General features: G+C 37.7%; 1 protein-coding gene across 1 annotated transcript in view; it reads left to right on the top strand.

Moving 5' to 3' along the window:
* Positions 1-3,136: 3,136 nt before the first annotated feature.
* PPHLN1 (periphilin 1) overlaps positions 3,137-19,083 on the top strand; it is a 153,108-nt gene continuing 137,161 nt past the window's right edge. Inside the window, 3 exon segments of the mRNA XM_020979755.2 lie at positions 3,137-3,304; positions 12,924-12,951; positions 14,131-14,222. Of these exon segments, the coding sequence (XP_020835414.1) occupies position 12,951; positions 14,131-14,222 (93 nt within the window). The 5' untranslated portion in view covers positions 3,137-3,304; positions 12,924-12,950.

The raw sequence follows: 19,083 nt of genomic DNA, 5'->3' as shown, positions 1-19,083 counted from the left end.
AAGGTACATAGCAGTTCTACCATATTGGAAAAGAATTAAGTACAGCCTCAGCAAAAGACTGCCTTTAATCTAAAAACCAACCTAATTACATGTAGATAATGTTATTACTAGTAGATAGGCCACTAGGTAACAAATTATTTAGTCATGGAAATCCCAAACATAAAAGAAAAATACAAAGTAGTGTTTGGCCCCTTTTTACTTCTTTACTATTAGTGGCAAGTGGTAGAAAGGGGCAGAAGGTGTTAATTTTTTAAAAAATAAAGTCTATAAATATTTAATCTGGCTCTTGGAAATTTCTAAATGTAAGACTGTTATCCAATAACCAATAAGTTGAAAACAGAAGAACTGAATCATACCACAGGCTTGAAAGTAGCTGGAGAACTTTAAATGACTTCTATGTATAGAACCCTTTTCTAGACTTGCTCCTCCAACATGCACACAGATTCCAAGATTGGGCCCTTATAGGGCAGTTACTATTTCAGGTTTTAGAGGGAACGTGGTGTGTGGCTACTCCTTGGGCTATAGGTTGTTGATAAGCTACCACTAGAGTGGTTTATTTTAATAGTCAGTCAGTAACTCTTAGCAAAGGCCTTTACTCACAAGACATGGAAAGAATAATTATACAACATTTCCAGTCCCTAAGGCAGAGGTAGGAAATCTGGCGTCTCAAGGTCCCATATAGCCATCTAGGTCCAATCGTGGCCCTTTGATTGAATCTAAACTTCACATAATAAAAGGATTTGTTCTGTAAAACTTGGACTCAGTTAAAAGGCTGCACACAAGGACCTTGAAGCTGCAGGCTCCCCACCCCTGCCCTAGGGCACATTCTCCCACATATGCATTTTAGAGTCTTTTGGAGGGGAAAATGTTCATAAACTCGAAGTACAACAGTAATGGGGAAGATGTGAAGGGAGTATATGTAGCCAAGGCAAGTCACAACTATGGCCTACAAGGCCTTGATATCTTTTTTCTCTCTGGAGAGTCTGCATGAAGTTAACTGAGAGGTGTGGCATTGGTGATACATCAGTTGTTCTACTGCTAGGCTGGGCTACTTGGCTGGCTGTTGACTGTATTTCTCAAAGGGCATGGTGTATTAATCCATTTGACTCACTAGGCTCTTTTCAATGAGCAGCTGCAGTCTCTATGACCTACAACATCAGGCTTGTCTGTGTGAGGCAATTGCCTTGAGTCACACAGGTAGTTATAGTGCTCTTTTTGGGTTTTTTTGGTGAGGCAATCGGAGGTTAAGTGACTTGCCCATGGACACACAGCTAGTGTCAAGTATGTGAGGTCATCAGGTCCTGCTGACTTCCAAGTCCAGAGCTCTATCCACTGTGTCACCTAGCTGCACCCTATAGCATTCTTTTAAAAAGGGTACAGACCCTTACCCTGAATTGGCAGAAGTCGTTCTAGTTCTACTCCCCTCAGGGCCTCAGTTCTGGGGTTTGTTACCTCCCAAGCAGGAAGTGGGAGAGGAATAGCCTCTTTTTTTTTTTTTACTACTCTTTCTGGTTACTTTGGTAAGAGACTTAATTCTAACTTATTTGTGACCATCTAGCACATATCTACCTTTCTCTTATGCTTACTGGATGGGACAAGTTACTGAAGTAATCTATGTCCTGGTTGTATATGTTAGCATTTTGTAGTTGAGCTAGTCAAACCCTAAGATTCCTTAAAAAGGACAAAATAATTCAATTATACCTGAAAGAGCCTCATCTTCATATCTCATTGTCTCTATCTTTTCTCCTTCAACTTAGCTGAAGTTTGGGGGGGGTGCCACATACTTCCATTTATATCTGCTATAACATTTTCTGAGACTAAAGCATTACTGGGTTAGACAGCTTTCCCTTTGTTTCCCAATTGATTTAAACAAACCACCTTTAAGAAAAATAATTAAGAATAAAATCAATACCTGTGTTTGTTGGAAAAACAAATTCTATATTTAAGAAACGCAAAAGAATAGAGTTAACCTACTGTGGTGAAGAGAGAACCAGATTTAGAGGCACAATGACCTGAGTTCAAGTCTTGTCTCTGATGCATATTTGCCATGTGACCCTGGACAAGCCACTTAATCTCTGTCTGACGCAACTTGCCAAAATTCTAAATTATAGAATAACTGCCTAGTTTCCTCACAATAAAGCATTTCCTACAGTAATGAAATCACAGGTCAGAATAAGAAAAAAACAAGATCAAGAACATCTCTCCCCTTCAGTTGTAAATACACAACAATCCCCTCTTTTGGTGTAAAACATACTTTGACACTGACCAAGTCACTAAACTTCAGTTTGCCTCAGTTTCCTGATTTGTAAAATGGGGCTAATAATAACACCTACCTCCCAGGGCTGTTGTGAGAATCAAATGAGATCACTGTGAAGCGTTTAACACAGTGATTGGCACATACATGAGTTCTATAAATGCTAGCTATTGTTATTACTATTACTCTCATAACGTAATTTTCCATAGCTTTATTAGGCTGGTAATTAAAAAAAAAATCTCAGGCCCTTAAATAGTTGCATTTTCCTTGTTAGTAAATCAGAAAGGAAAGTGTCCTGTGACCCCAGTGAAATGAGACTGTAACTAAATTAATCATTTTAATTAAAAATGAAAGAAAGTGGGATATAGCTTGCATAGCTATACTGTTGTTCCAGGAACCTATGTTTGTTTCATTGGCTGAAGCCTGACAATGACACTAAATAAGTAAAGAAGAAGTGGTATATGGGGTGTGTGTGTGTGCGTGTGTGTGTGTGTGTGTGTGTGTGTGTGTGTGTGCGTGTGTGTATTTTTTCATCTGGATCGTCTGCGTTCAAGACAACGTAATGGACACAGCAGGTATTTAAAAATGGTTGCTGAAAACCCTGATAAAGGCAGGTGGGAGTAAATAAACGAGTCTGGAAGGCTGGGGATGAAAGACAGTAGAAACTCACGTGAAGCGGTGCTTACCTTTCGCTCACAGCACATAGCGCCGAGATTCAATCCGACTTTACCTCTTTAGCTCCGACAACTATCAAGGACATCACCAGGCCCGCGGTCTTAAAAACCACAACAGCAGGCCCTCTTTTTTTGTTATTGCAGCCTCGTCGCTTTTCTGATGACGTAAGGCGCTCATACTCACGCTTTCAGGCTGAGGCGATGGACAAGTGGCGTAATACGTAATCACCCGCGCGCTGGATGTGATGCTGTAGGAGAAACGGCGGAGCGTGGTCTGGTGGTTCGGTTTGCGGTGAGTCCGCGCGGCGGTGAAGGTTCTCGGCTTTTGGAGGAATCGGCCTGGGGCGGGGTCCCCCAGGTAACTTTGGTGCTGGTGGTGAGTCTTTTTCTTGACTGGTTCTGTGATAATCGGTTAGGCCTGTATGCGGGTAACAACCCCTTCTTTGCCTGAATGCCTCTGGGGAGCTAGGAGTGAGGGAGGCTGGTGTAGGGCCTCCAGCTTTGATCCAGCCTGGGTGGACGATTTCCTTTTCCCTTTAAAAAAACAACGCCCCCCCGCCCCCGCCCCCCCAAAACTAACGGAAACAGCATACCAACAAACGCAAAAGGAGAATAGGTGACACGACATCAATCATATTACGTTAGAGCTGTACTCCAAAGTTCTCATTTTACGGAAGGGAAGGGAACAGGCATTTGCATAGCGCCTATTATGTGCCATGTACTTTTACAAATATTAATCCTCACCCTGTGAGGTAGGTGCTGAATATTATTCCCATCTTACCGTTTAGGAAACTAAGGCAAGTAGAGCTTAAGTGACTGACTCAGGGTGACACAGCTAGGAAGTGAGATGCCGAAATCGCTCTCAGATCTTCCTGACCCCGACCCCCAGCCAGAGGTCTACTCACGGAGCCATCTAGCCGCCACGTTTTATAGAGGGGAAAATTGAAGCCCGGGTGGAGCAGATGTCTTTTTTGTTGCCCTTTGTTAGCGGTTGGCTCTTTTGACATAGTGGTGTTCGGTGATTTGCAGCCATGTAGTGTCACTGGGATAATATTGATGTTAAATGTCATCATTTTTGCTTTGGTGAGCAGCTTGAGAATTATTTAAAGCACTGTGTAGTTTCCCAAATGGGTAGCTAGGTGGCGCAATGGATAGAACAGGGTCTGAAGTCAGGGAGACCTGAGTTCAAATGAGGTCACAGACGCTACCATTGTGACCCCGGGTGAGTCACTTAACACTGTTTGCCTCCGTTGCCTCGTCAGTAAAATGAGCGGGGGAAGGAAATGGCAAACTAATCCAATATCCTTGCCAAGAAACCTCAAATGGGGTCATGAAGAGTTAGACAGGGCTGAAAAAAATATCTACACACATATGTATATATACATTCATATACACATATCTCATTCTGTATTCTGAATCTTTCACTTCTCTGTCCAGAGGAAGATAGTATGTTTCATTATTAGTCTTTTGGAATGGTGGTTGGTCATTAAACTGATAAAAGAGTTCCTAAATCTTTCAAAGTTATCAGTCCTTACTATTTTGTTGTTGTATAAATTGTTCTCCTGTTTGTTTCATTCTTCAAGGGTTTCCAGGTCTCTCAAAAAGTATCCCATTCATCATTTCTTACAGCACAACAATATCACCGCAAAATCACATTTATATACCATAATCTGTTCCGCCATCTCCAAATTTATGAGTACCCCTTCAGATTCCTTTTCTTTGCTACCTCACAAAGAAATATAAAAATGCTTGTACTTTCTTACTTAAACTCTGTTTTGCTTAGTACTAATTCCTCTCTTAAACTGCCCTCTTGGTTACCCCTTTTCCACTTTCTGTCATGTTTCCCTATTGCATGGATTATTTCTGTACCCATTCTTTCCTTCCTTGACCAATTCTGATGAAAGTGAGGTTCAAGTATTAGATGCTCTCCCCACCTCTTCTTTCTTGTTTGTATAGAGTTATACTTATGTATCTAAATTATGTGAGATCATTTTCTCTAACTTTCCTTTCCCTTCCCCTTCATTATTCCTTTTCCCTTTTCTTTCCATTCTTCTATTAGATAATCAAGACAAAACCAAACCACTCCCAGGCCTAATCTAATTGGACTCTATGGCCCTTGATGTTAGGGTTCAGAGGGGACATTGCATCATCTCCTCATATTTGAATGTAAACAGTTTAATAAAAAGTATTTACCATTTTATGTTTCTCTTACCTCCTGTGTTTGAACTTCAAAGTGTCTATGGAGCTTTGGTCTTTTTATCAGGAATTTTTAAGAAGTCTTCTATAAAGTACAGTTTTCTTGCCTGTATGATATACTCAGTTTTGCTAGGTAATTTATTATTGGCTGTAAGCCTGGATCCTTTTTCACCTGGAATATGGTATGCTACACTCTGCTGCTTCATATTGATGACTGCTGAATTGTTCCTGACTCTGGCTCCTTGGTTCTTGAATTCTTTCTGACTGCTTAAATGATTTTTTCTTTTACCTGGAGTTTTTATTTTGGGGTTTCTATCAAGAGCTGACAGATGGATTCTTTATATTTCCACTTTACTTTCTGGTTCTAAGAAATCTGGACAGTTTTCTTAGATTTCTTGAAATATTATGCCTAGGCTCTTTTCAGTCATGGCATTGAAATGGTCTAAAGATTATTAAAGTTTTTTTCTCCTCAGTCTGTTTTCTAGCTCAGTTGTTTTTGCTGTGTTATTTTCTTCTGTTTTTTCTAGCCTTCTGACTTTGAATATTTCTTGATATCTCATGGAAATATTAGCTTCTATTTGCTCTGTTCTGATTTTCAGTGAGTTTGTTGTGTGGGCAAGATTTTGTACCTCTTATGGCGGCGGGGTGTCAACTCCCTTTCTAATTCTTTCTTCCAAAACTCATTTCTTTTCCAATTTTTTTTTCTTAAGTGATCACACTCAATGTGTAAAAAAAAGTTAGCTCTTTTAAACTCTTGTTTCATCTTTCCCTAAAATTCTTATTGTGTTTGTGCCCTTGTGCCCAATCTGTTCTTCTCTGAAGCATTCATTGCCTGTAGATGTTTAAGAGTCACTCTCTTCTTCGTTTGTGTCTTGAGCATCCCTGCTACCATAATAGTTCCTTATGCTAGAATGCTTCTTTTGTTTGCTCATTCTTCCAGCTTACTTCCTTGACCTCAGATGATATTAAGGCTGGGCTCTGTACTTCAGGAGGGAAAGTCTGCTGGGCTGGTCTTGTTGCTGCTTTCTTGGAGATACTGAGCTCTCAGAGTTGTCTGATCCAGGATGAAGTCTGATTGCTGCCTTTTTGGTTTGAACTCTACAAATTCATAACTTGGGTTTGGATTTGAACAAGAGTAGACTGATGCTGGACTTAGCTACTGTCAGCATGCGCTAGTTATTCCTTTGTAGGCTTCAGATTGGACTAGAATCCGGAAGTGAGACTGTTTTCCCTGGAGGTCTTGGTCACACTGCAGCTGTGTGCTAATGAACCTATTCTTTGCTAGAACCTATTCATTCCACTACTGCTCCTTTTTACCAGAACCACACTTGTGAGCACAGATCTCCTCAGTCTGTTCTGGATCTGACCACTGAAGCTGTATAGTAAGCAACTGAGATGCCAGGTGACACTTGTACTCTTGCCTGCACTAACATACTCTGCCTGTAGCATGATCCTGTCCAGACCTGTGTCCTCATACCTCTCTCTGTCTCCCCATGCTGACCTGGGCAGGAAAAATGATTCACTGTGAGTTTTTCTTGGATTTTCCCATTAGGATTCAGCATCTTCTGGATTTTTTGTAGGAATTTTGCAGGGGAGAATCTCACTTTTAAAAAGATGTGTTTGTATGTGTATTGTGTATACATACTACCACATACATATGTGCACACACATAGACATATATTTTTGAGTCAACAAAAATCTGCCTTTTCACTTTTCACCTTGACCCCAAATTTCCCTCCCTAACTTGAGAACTAAAGAAAAACAAACCCCATTACCAACATATATAATAAATCAAAACAAATGTCCACATTGGCTGTGTCAAAAAATATGCATATATATGTTTCATTCTGCACCATGAGTCTTTTATCTCTCTTATCAGTAGGTAGAAACATGTTTCATCATTAGGCCTCTGGAATAATGGTTGGTCATTATGCTTGACATGAACTCCTAATTCCTTTCAAGTTGTTTGCCTTTATCATATTGATGTCATTATACAAATTGTTCTGGTTTTATTCACTTCACTCTATCAACCAATATAAGTATTCCTAGCTTTCTTCATAATTTCCTACAACATGATAGTATTCCAATCACATTTATATGTGATTGGAATACTTTGTTTATCCATTCTCTAATTTATGTGGACCCCCTAAGATTCACAATCTTTACCATCTCAGAAACAGTTTTTGGGTATATCCTTCTTCCTTATTTTCCTTAGTATTGATCCCTCCCTCAAATTTTCACTCCGCCTCTACCCTTTTCAATTTCTTTTTCAAATGAAATGTATTTCTGTATGTGTGAGTGTGTGCATGCATGTGTATATGTGTACTGGTGTGTGTATTCTTCCTTTGTAAACCAGTTTAGATGAGAGTGAGGTTCAGGTGTCACCTGGTCCCATCACTCCCTTCTCCTTGTTTATAGATGTCTACTTGGGTATCTTGATTATATGAAATAATTTTCTATAAATCCCTGCTCCCCACCTCTCCCCATGTATTTCTCTTCCCATTCTTTTCATAAACTCATGAAGACATAAAAGAACCACTCCCAGAACTACTCTAATTGGACTCCCTTTGTGACTCTTGGTGCTAACTGGGGCCCAGAGGGGATGGATATATATATATCTATCTCATCTGGGTATCACAGTAGATAGAGCACTCGACCTGTAGTTAGGAAAATCTGAATTCATATCCCATCTCAGAAACTTACTAGCTGTGTGACTTTGGGCATGTCACTTGACCTCTATTTACCTCAGTTTCCTCAACTGTAAAATGGAGATGATAATAATAGCACCCACTTCTCAGGGTTCTTATGTGGACAAAATGAGCTAATATTTGTAAATCACTTAGCACAGTGCCTGGCACACAATAAGTGCTATATAAATGCTTATTCCCTTTCTTTTTCATTCCATCTTTGTTTAGTCCTTTATCATCATTCATTCATGTTTATCTTTTTAATGTTTCTCTTTATTCCTGTATTTGGTTTTTTTTTTGATATTTTAATTTTATTAATTTATTTTGATTTATCAACAATCACTTCCATATGCTTTTGAGTTGAAAATTTTTCTCCCCCTTTCTCCCCCCCCCCCTCCCCAAGATGGCACACAATCTGATATAGGCTTTACATTTACATACCCATTAGACATTTTCACATTAGTGAAGTTGTAAGTAAGAATTAAAACCAATAGGAGGAACCATCAGAAAGAAGAAACAAAACTCAACAGAAGGTGAAAATAAGTGATAGTGATTTGACTTCCATGGTTCTTTCTTTGGATGTGGACAGCGTTTTCCATCCTGAGGCCTCTGGAGATGTCTTAGATCCTTGTAATGCTGAGAAGGGTTCAGTTTAACAATCTTAGTCATTGCTTAATGTGGCTGTTATTGTGTACAAAGTCCTCTTGGTTTTGCTCACTTCACTCAGCATCAGACCATATAAGTCTTTCCAGGTTTTTCTGAAGGCAGCCTGTTCATCATTTCTTATAGCGCAATAGTATTCCATTACATTCATATACCACAACTTGCTCAGCCATTCCCCAATTGATGGGCATCCTCTCAATTTCCCATTCTTTGCCACCACAAAAAGAGCTGCTATGAATATTTTTGTACATGTGGGTCCTTTTCCCATTTGTTTGATCTCTTTGGGATATAGCCCTATTTATTCCTGTATTTGACATGAGCATATTTGTATACAGCAGGGAAGGAGCCAGTCGATCAAGAGAGATTGAGATAAGAGAAAGATAGTATAGACAATGTATTGGAAAAGTTAGGAAGGAATGGAATGAAGGGTGCCTATGGAAAGGTTTGCCATGACAAGAAGAAGGGCCATCTCTTCATCCTAGACTGAAGTGAAAGAGGAAATCACGAAGGAAAATGTTTGAATGATGTGAGAGATGTGGAGGAGGAGAAAAAGGATTTTTCAGTGAGGTTCTTCAGTGCAGTGGGAGACTTGAGGAGAGATGAAGTTTCAGAAAACCACTGAGTGTGATGGAATAACAAATCAAATAGAGTTGAATAGAATGTTTGCCTTGCTTTAATGTAGAATGCACAGTTGATGTTATAATGTGTGTTTTACAATATATATTAGCATAATAGCAAATCTATGTAATTTATAAATAAGCATACATGTATTGAGCCAGAAGAATGTCTTGTTCATGGTTCACAGAAAGGATCCCAGTGTCACTGGATCAGAGAGTATGCAGTGTGAAATAAGGTGTAAAGACTAGAAGGTGATGAAAAGAAACACTAGGTTAGAAAGGCTTTGAACACCAACAGAGGATCTTGTATTTGATCCCAGAGGAGATAAGAAAGCCACTGGAGTTTTTTGAATAAATGGAGACAGGAGAAGTGGCTGGTCATGATATTGTCTGACTTGTGTTTTAGTCACTTTAGCAGCTGAGTGGAAGACTGATTGGAGTGGGCAGGCCAACTCATCAATAAGCTGTTGTAGTCTGAGTTTGAGGTTATGAGGGCCTGTATCACTGGGGTAGCAGTATCAAAGGAGAGAAGGGGGTATATTTAAGAGATATTGCAAAGGTGAAATCGACAGGCTGGATATGGAAAATAAGATTGAGAGGGGCACCTGGATTGGGAGCCTGAAGGACTGGAAAGTTAAGAAGAGAGGAGGATTTAGGGGGGGAAATGAGTTCTGTTTTGGACATTCTGAGTTTCAGAAATCTCCTGGACACCTAGAAAGATGTCTGAAAAGCAGTTGGAGAGGCAAAATTGGAGGTTAGTGAGGAGATTAGGGCAGAATAGGTAGGTATGAGAGTCATCAGAATAGAAATGGTATTTAAATCCATTGAAACTAATGAGATCAGCAAGCCGCATAGTCTGGAGGGACATGATATAAGGGCCCAGGACAGAACTTTTTGAGACATCTATGATTAGAGAGCATGAACTGAATGATGATCCAACAAAGGACACAATGGAGCTTTCATATATGTAGGAGGTGAACTAGGAGCGAATGATGTCTCCAAACTTAGTATCAAGGAAGAGAGAGTGATTAACAATGTTTAATATCTAATGCTGCAGAGAAATTGAAGAGAAAGAGAATTGAGAAAAGGCCATTGGATTTGGCAACTAAGATCATTGCTAACTTTGGAGAGAACATTTTCATTGGAATGATGAGGTTGGAAGCTGGGTTGTATGGATTTAAGAAGAGTGAGAGGAGAGAAAGTAGAGGCATCTATTGTAGATGGTTTTTTTCAAGGAGTTGGGGACAAAGGACAGAAGTCTAGATAAAGGATGATAGTGGGAATGGAAAAGTCAAGTGAGAGTTTTTTGAGGATTGAGGGGAGGAACCAGGGAAATGTTTGAGGTAGTAGAGAAAGAGCCGTTAAACAGAGATTGAAGATAAGTTTTTAGAGAGGGGATGACTGAGGAGCAGTTTGTTGGAGGAGATGGGTTGGAATGAGATTGCTTGTCCAGGTGGAGTGGTGAGCCTTGTTAAGGAATAAATCCAATTTTATGTGAGAGGGGGGTAAAGGAGGAGGTATAGGCAGGAAGCACCTGAGTGACAGCAGATGAGAAAGAAGAGGGAGCTGGTAGTGAATGGTTTCAATTTTTTCTGTGAAATATGAAGCAAGCTTCTCAGCTGATAGGGTAGGGGAAGAGGGAGCCATGGGAGGTTTGAGGAAGGTTGAAAAGGTTTGGAAGAACTCCTGTGATAAGATAGTAAAAGATAGTAAGTTGATAAGAAAGATTTAAAATCTCTAGTTACCAGAGACAGACTGAAGATGGTTGGTTGCCGCGGGTCTCCTGACAGCTGCCTGAAATTCTTTGGTGGGCCGTATGTTGTGCAGACCTGGTTTAGAAGGATTATCTAAAAGCAGTAAAGTCCCAGTTGATGTTGTCTAACAAAACTGTTTAGTGACCCCAGTCAGAATGATTGTGTGACTTTCTTTGCCTTCATTCAGCAGCATCTATGTAGTGTGTGATCCCAGGTCGAGGCTTGGAAGGGCAAAATTAAGAGATAAGGGGGCCAAAGGATTCAAGAAAAGAGGACTGTGTAGAGTTGAACTGATTCACCAAGGAGTTAAGATGGGGAAAAGAGGACAGAGTGGCTACTGTAGGGGAGATGGCCAGAAGAGAACTGAGAGGTCACAAGATTGGAGGTTCCAGTGTGAACAAAGAAGAGGTTTTGGTAAGGGAAGGCAGGAGAGGTGGAAAGCCAATAAATTAAAGTCAAATGAGGAGATTTTGGAATTCTTAAATGTGGAGGTGGTATATTTTTGAGTGATCATAAGATCAAGTACATAATAATTTTTGTACATGGTAGAAGAGTAGGTCATGGAAAGTAAGTTGAGGAACTGAGTGCATAGGATGTTTGAGGGAGAGAGTAATAAGACATCTCATTATACCCAACCTGCTCTCTTAGTTGTCAAATACAGTGACCTCTGCCGAATCCTCATCAATCTTGACTTTTCTGCATCTTTTGACACAGAGCCTCTTTCTGCACTGGGGTTTATGCCCTGTTATGCTATCTCAATTCCTTACCTCAGAAGAGCCTGTTGTGCTATGGTTCATGGGGTCACAAAGAGTCGAATACAACTGAATAACTGAACAATCACAAAAATATATGGGTTGGACTAGTCACTTTCCCAACTCTTAAATTTTGAGTTTCTCTGATTTGTTAATGTGGTTGTAGTTGTGTATATTCTTCTCTTTTGTCTGCTTTTATTTCTTCACTTTGTAATTGTATTTCTCACTGTGTAATATTATTGTATTCATATGCCGTAGTGTTTTCAGCATTTGCCCTTGATGTAAAACTTTCTTTAAAGTTTTTACTACATCTACAAATATTTTGTTGTTCATTGGTCCTTTATTTCTTTCTTTGACTTTCTTGAAGTATTTATCCACTAATGTTATTGCTGTTGTGAGATAGTATGGACAGTTCAGTCGTTTTTCTTGCATGATTCCAAATTAAAACCCAGAATAGTTGGACCACTTCACAGTTTTAACTTGATACGTCAGTATGCTTTCTCTTAATACAGCCCTTCCAACATTGATTTTTCTTTTTTTCACTTTTGCCATTTTGGTGGGTGATTAAAAACTCGAGTTGTTTTGATTCCCATTTCTCTTACTCAGTCATCTCAAACATATTTTAGGTGGCCATTTTTAGTTTGTAAATCATCATTTGACTTCTCTACCATATCCCTGCAGTGGGTACCTTCTACATCCCTCCCCTTTCAGTTTCTTTTTGTGTCCCCCCATTAGATTGTTAATTCCTTGAGGGCAGACTGTTTTTCTTTTTGTATGCCCAGTGCTTACTGCAGTGCCTTGCCCATAGTAGATGCTTAATAAATATTTATTGACTATTGAAAGGAAATTTGTAATGCTTTGTAAAGCCATGGAATGAAATAATTTATCTGCTAAGGCTAATTCTGTATTCAAAATATAAAAGTGAGGGAGGTGTAAAGTTAATTGCTTAATTTTGTAATATTGCCATGGAATTATTTTTCGTCTTGAATATGTTTAATGATAGGAAATATTAGCATGACTTATTTGAAGTTGAGTATATTAAGATGGCATTTAACTTTGATAAAAAGGACAATATTTAATATGGTTGAAATTTTTAAGTATGTCCTTAAATTTTATAAAACCTTTTATTCATTTCATTAATTTTATTTCTTGTTTATTTTCATTATAAATGGCCTCCTAGGCCCAGAATCCTGCCTTATGTTTTTAATGCTGTGAAGTTTATGGCAATGTGAATTATACGTATTTGTGACTTTTATCTTAGATTAACTGTTTAATTCTTTGTATAGAAACAGCTGTTTAAATCTGTACTTTTTCCCTCCTTTATAGGAGTTCGTTGATTCCTGAAAAAATACAAGTAAGTGCTCTTATTTATTTGGAGGGACGGTGATAGATTAGCCAAATTCATTTTTAACAGTAGTATTTTTAGTCATATCAAAGTAATTATTATTTCATCCAAAGATATGGGATTATTTTAAGTTTTTTTCTTTTTAAAAAATTATTTGTTTTTCGTTTTCAACATTCACTTCTATAAGATTTTGAGTTCTAAGTTTTCTCATCACTCCTCTCTCCCCTCCCTAAGATGGTGTGCAATCTGATAACATAGGCTTATTTTAACTTTTATTGATGTTTACTTAAAAAAGTTTTAGCATAAATGTTTTCATAATCTTCCCACTTCAAAAAAAACCAAAGCTATTTTTGAAGTTTAAATTTTCTCCAGAATTTTTGAATGGAGAAGGGAAACTGACTGATCTTTGTATTAGAGAAACTCACTTTACTTTCAGAGATTCACTCTATTTAGACCACTCTATTTTTCTATTTTAGATCAGATATATACTTTTCACCCAATATCCCTCATACCCTTAAAACAATATCTCTTGGAAAACAAAAATACTTATATTTATATAGACATACATTAATAAATCACATTGATTATAGACTTCACTTAAGTTTTCTTTATTCAAACCACATTTTTGCGGGGGGAGGTGGAAGCATGGCCTCTGTTCCAGTAAATACAGTGTAAAAACATATACCCTTTGTAAGGTTCTGTACTGGCTGGGCGGGGGTGGGAGAATAAGGAGGGGATAAATGAATGACTAACTGCCACCCTAAAGTTAACAATCTAGCAAGGAAAAGAAGGCAAATATGCAAATAATTGTAATGTAGAACAAAATGTGATTATACATTGGTTTGTGCAAGGCTTGTGGATTATATCAGTTTGAGAGCATCAAGGAAAGTTTTATGGCAAGTGGTAACTGTATCTGAAACTTGAAAGTTGGGGAGGACTCAAGCAGTCAGATGGGTGAATGAAGAACATTTCATGGGTAAGCACACTTACAAAGGTGGTTTAGGATTATACAGGAGTGTGGTTGAGTTGTCCAATTTGGCTGAGTCATCAAGTGTTTAAAGGGGTTGTATAAAAATTGGAAAGGTAGAGGGCTTTGACTGCTAGGCTGAGGAGTTTATTAAGTAGTTTATCCTGGTAAGTATACAAATATAAAAAAAAGTGGTTCTTTTTTTCTTTTTTATTCCTTAGTGGCATATAGAAGAGATGATATTTGGTCTGAAGGACGCTATGAGTATGACAGACTTCCAAGAGAACGCTTACCTCCTAGAAGTCATCCTGAGGTTAGTTGCTTTTATAAATAGAACACCACAAAATGACTTTTGGAGTTTTTAATAGATTATCATTAAAATTATTACTTTACTTTTCAAAGAAAACAGAGTAGTAAATTCCATAGGATTAAAAAACTCTCTTAAAATACTGGTAGGATTATAGGTATTATTTGCTTACTTTTCCATTGGAAATAAGGCAATCAGACATAAAGCATAGATGGCTTTCATATAGTGTGAATGTGAGGACTAGTGATAGCATCAATGAATTATGTTTGCATAATCCTTCAGAGTTTCCAAAGTGTTTTCATCATAGTTGTGCTGTGAGACAGGTTTTGTAAGTGCTACTATTTCCATTTTACAGAGTAGAAAACTGACATTTGGAGAGGTTATATCTTGCCCAGTGTGACAAATGAAATTTTCCGAGATACAGATTTTCTGGCTAACTAATAATCAATTTATTAATTATGGCTAGCAAATATTTAATAAAATAACATCAGTGTCACTCTCGGAAATCAAAGATGAACCTTGGGGAACACTGAATGCCTTTGGAAAATGGCTCGTACCTGAGGGTGGAAATAAACTATGATTGGTTAGCAACTATTAAGGAGGTGGCCGAAGACCTTTCAGCTCTTCCTGCTGAGGACATGATGAGGCTCAGCTGCCTCCTGGCCTATCTGGATGAAGGTATCCATGTCTACCCAGTTCATGAACAATGGATGATGGTGGGCTAAGACTTCTCCTTAGATAAGTTTCTCTTTGTAAGGTCTTCTTGTTGGGGGTCCCATGAAAGATCGAAAAGCATGTGGCCTTTGGATTTGGGCAGTCTCATCCATCAGAGACAGACTGAATAACCTACAGGGGCTGGTTTCTGAATGAGGAAATAAGAAGGGAAAACCTTCATCCTAATTTAATAATTGGTTAATTATGTGAGAGAAATAATCATTTGTCTCACCCAAAGTGTAAAGCAAATGATGACGATGTGAGTCTGGCATAGCAGATGAAGACTGTGGAGAGTTTAGCTAGATTTTAACAAAATATTTTTCAGATATGATTCATTTGGACAAAAATGGTTAGATGATAGTGCCATTAGGCAAATTCTGAATTAGTTGAATGCCTGGGCCCAAAGGAGTAGTCCTTAACTTATTTTTGTTTGTTTTTTATCATCTTAGAAGTAGGTTTCCAGTAGGATGCTCTAGGGCTATGTGATTGCCCTATATTGATTAACATTTTCATCACTGACATGGATAATGGAATAGGATGGCATATCCATCAGATTTCCAGATGTCACAAAGCTGTGATGGGTAGCTAACATCTTTCAGGATTTTACTCTAGAACTTAACATCTAGTCTTCAGAAATATCTTGATAGCCTAGAATATTAGATGCAGGCTAGTAAGACATATTTTAATAGAAATAAATACAAAATCTTACACTTGAGTTCCAGAAATCAGCTGCACAAATATAAAATTGAGTAGGTGTTGTTCTGCAGCATTTTGCCTGAAAAAGATGTGAGATTTTCAGTCTACTAAAAGCTGTGCATATGATCTGAAGTAGTGTGGCAGCCAAGAAAGCAATTTCAATCTTAAGCTACATTAAGAAAGGAATGGAGTCCAGGTCTAGAGAGGTGATAGTCTCATTTTTCTTTGTCTTGGTCAGACCACATCTGGAATATTGCAATCATATCTAGATTTCATGTTTTAGGAAGGTATTGATAAGCTGAAGAGTGTCCACTATAGCTGTCTGCAAGAAATGGAAGTGCTGGCTTTATGTGAAGGAAATTAGACTTTTATAGTATTAGAATTAATGGTTCTTCATACATCTGATAGAATTTACTTGTAATTACATCTTTTCCTAATGATTTTTCCTTTTTAACTCTTTTTTGCATTGTTCAATATATTTTTCTGAGATTAGGATATTTAAGTCCTCTTGTTAATTTGAGTATTTTTATTTTTGTAAAATATTCATGTATTTCATTTAGATTATAAGTTTTATTCATATATTGAAATAGTTTCTGATGTAATAATGAAATAGTTTCTAATAATTTTTGTTACCACAATGGTTGTGTATTCACTTTTTATTTTAGATATAGTTATTTTGATATTCTTCTTTTAAAAAATTACATACCCTAGTGATTGTTTTTGGCATTCTTTTTGTTGTATTTCCAGTATACTAGCTTTTATTTATTGATTTTTTAAAGTTTTGTTTTCAGTTTCGTTATTCTCCAATTTTCAGTATTTTTCATTTGGTTCTTAATTGGGATTTAAAACATTTATTAGCTTTTCTAATTATTTAGTTGCGTATGCATTTGCTGATCTCTTTTATTGATTAAAGTGTTTTATGTCTACATGTGCACACAATCGTATATGTATATGTATGTATATACATGTATACACACATTTCCCCTAAAGACGCTTTTGATGGCATCTCTAAAACTTTGGCATGTTGTCTTATTGTTGTGCTTATCTTTAATGAAATTATCAGTTGTTTGTTTGATTGGTTTTTTTGACCCATCGTTCTTTAGGATTTAGTCTCCAATAATTTTTAATTTTTGTTTGTAAGTACGTTTTTCAGTATTATTTTTGTTGTATTGTGGTCCATAAAAGATGTTTAGTATTTTTGCTTTAGGCATTTGTTTGTAAGATTTCCTAATTCATGGTCAGTTTTTGTAAAGGTACCATAAATAGCTGAGAAATATGACTTTTCTCATTTACATTTGAAAATTTTCTGGTGTTTCATTTTTAGAAATTCTATTCAACACCTTACCTTATTTCTCGTTTCTTTTTTGTTTTCATTTATCGAAGTTTAGGAGAGTTAAGTTGAAGTTCTCCACTACTGTAGTTTTACTAGCTGGGGTATAGGATGCTCAGGGAAGACTAGTACCTCTGATGTGAGAGCTGCTGCGACCTTTTAGAACTGTTTTCTGCTTCGGGGTCCACCTGATTCTTCCAACTCTCACCTGTGGCTCCAAGAAGTTATAACATACATAGCAGCCATATTCTGGTAAACTGTTTTGGCAAATGGGCTAAACCAGGTTGAGGCTAACAGAGGGGGTCTCAAATTCTCTAGTGACTTAGGGAGATATTTATCCCAAGCATGTGAAGACTTTCCTTGGCAGAAGGGATGGATGAGAACAGTTTGTTTGAACAGTCACGAAGGCAGCTGTAGCAGGTGCTGTGGAGCATTTAGAGCTTGGTCAGACACCAGAAATGCCAAGGTCATCCTCTGCATCCTGTTATTTCTTTATAAATTCAGAAGACTTTTAAAAATATCCTTTTATATGTATATGTTGTTCCTTCTTTAACCCAATTCTGATGAGAGTAAGGTTCCAGCACTACCAGCCCTCCATTCCAACCTGTTTCCTCTGTATCAGTTCTTCCTTTCATACCTTTTTTATGTGAGATAATTGCTCCTTTTAACCTTTCCCTACCCAGTTTTGTTTTTTAGAATCACCCCATCATATTTAGCTCAGTCCAGGCCCTTCTTTCAAACTACCCAAGTAATGATGACAGTCTTAAGAGTATTGATAACATTTTCATACATAAGAAGTAAACAGTTTGATCTTATTGAGGGCCTTATAATTGGTCTTTAATGTTTACCTTATGTTTCTCCTGAATCTTATATGACCATTGAGTTTTGATCTCTTTGTTATAATGCCTGAAAATCTTTCAGTACATTACATGTCCATTTAAAAAAGCGTTCAGGATTATACTCAACTTTACTGAGTAAGTTATTTTTGGTGGCAACCACAGCTTTTTTGCTCTTTGAAATATAATGTTGCAAGACCTTTGTCTTTTAATGTAGAAGCTACTAGGTCTTGTGTGATAATCCTGATTATAGCTTTGCAATATTTAAATTTTTTTCCTTGTTGTAGTATTTTCTCTGTAACCTAGGAGCTTTGAAACTTGGCTATGATATTTCCTCCTGGAATCTCTTTCAGGTGGTGATTTGTGGATTTTTTCTATTTCTACTTAGTCTTTTTGTTCTAAAACTTAAGGGCGATTTTCCTAAATAATTTCTTGTAATATTGTATCAAGATTCTTTTTTTGATTGTAACTTTCAGGTGGTCCAGCAGTCCTTATATTGTCTCTCCTTGATTTGGTTTCCAGATCTCTAGTTTTTCTAATGAGATGTTTCCCATTTTCTTCTCTTTTTTCATTCTTTTGATTTTGTTTTATTATTTCTTGATGTCTTATAAAATTATTAGCTTTTGCTTGCCCAATTCTGGTTTTCAAGGAGTATTTTCTTCTTTAAGTTTTTAGATCTCTTTTTCATACCCTTTTCTACTGATTCTCAGCCCAAAGGGAATGTAAATTTTAATCTCTGAAATTTGTTTTGTTTTTTTCTCTTATAGAGCAGCCTTAACCCCAAATCACTCTGGCCCCAGACCAAGCCCTCCTTGGTCATTGTTTGGGTCCTGACTGGCTCAGAATGAATGTAAATAACAATTGTTTCTGTTTTGGCCAGAAAGTCTGAGGGTCTTCCCTGCCCAGATCCGTGTGGTTTGTACTTCATTCTCGAAGAGGACTATGACATCAGGGAGATGATGACATGACTTGCAATTGACTTTGATTTGAGTGAGGGACAGCTGTGCAAAGTCACCAACTTAATTTTTTCCTCCAGAGCCATCTAGGTCCAGTGGCCAGATATCATTCAGGATGACTGGAGATGGCCCAGGATGCAGTGGGAGACCTTGGCCCTTTTATTCAGCAGAGTCTCTTAGCCATTGCTGGCAAAATTTTTACAGGAGTCCTTAATGGACTGATTCTTCACCTGGAAGATAGTCATTTATCTGAGAGCTAGCATGGCTTCAGAAAGGGCTGAAGAATGATAGATATGGTGTTTGCTGCCTGACAACTGCAGGAAAAATGCTAGGAG

Source organism: Phascolarctos cinereus, unplaced genomic scaffold, assembly GCF_003287225.1.
Source record: "Phascolarctos cinereus isolate Bilbo 61053 unplaced genomic scaffold, phaCin_HiC Scaffold_1;HRSCAF=81, whole genome shotgun sequence".
NCBI classification, from domain to species: domain Eukaryota; kingdom Metazoa; phylum Chordata; class Mammalia; order Diprotodontia; family Phascolarctidae; genus Phascolarctos; species Phascolarctos cinereus.
The sequence above is the reverse complement of the archived record's forward strand: the minus strand, read 5'-3'. Positions and strand labels throughout refer to the sequence as shown.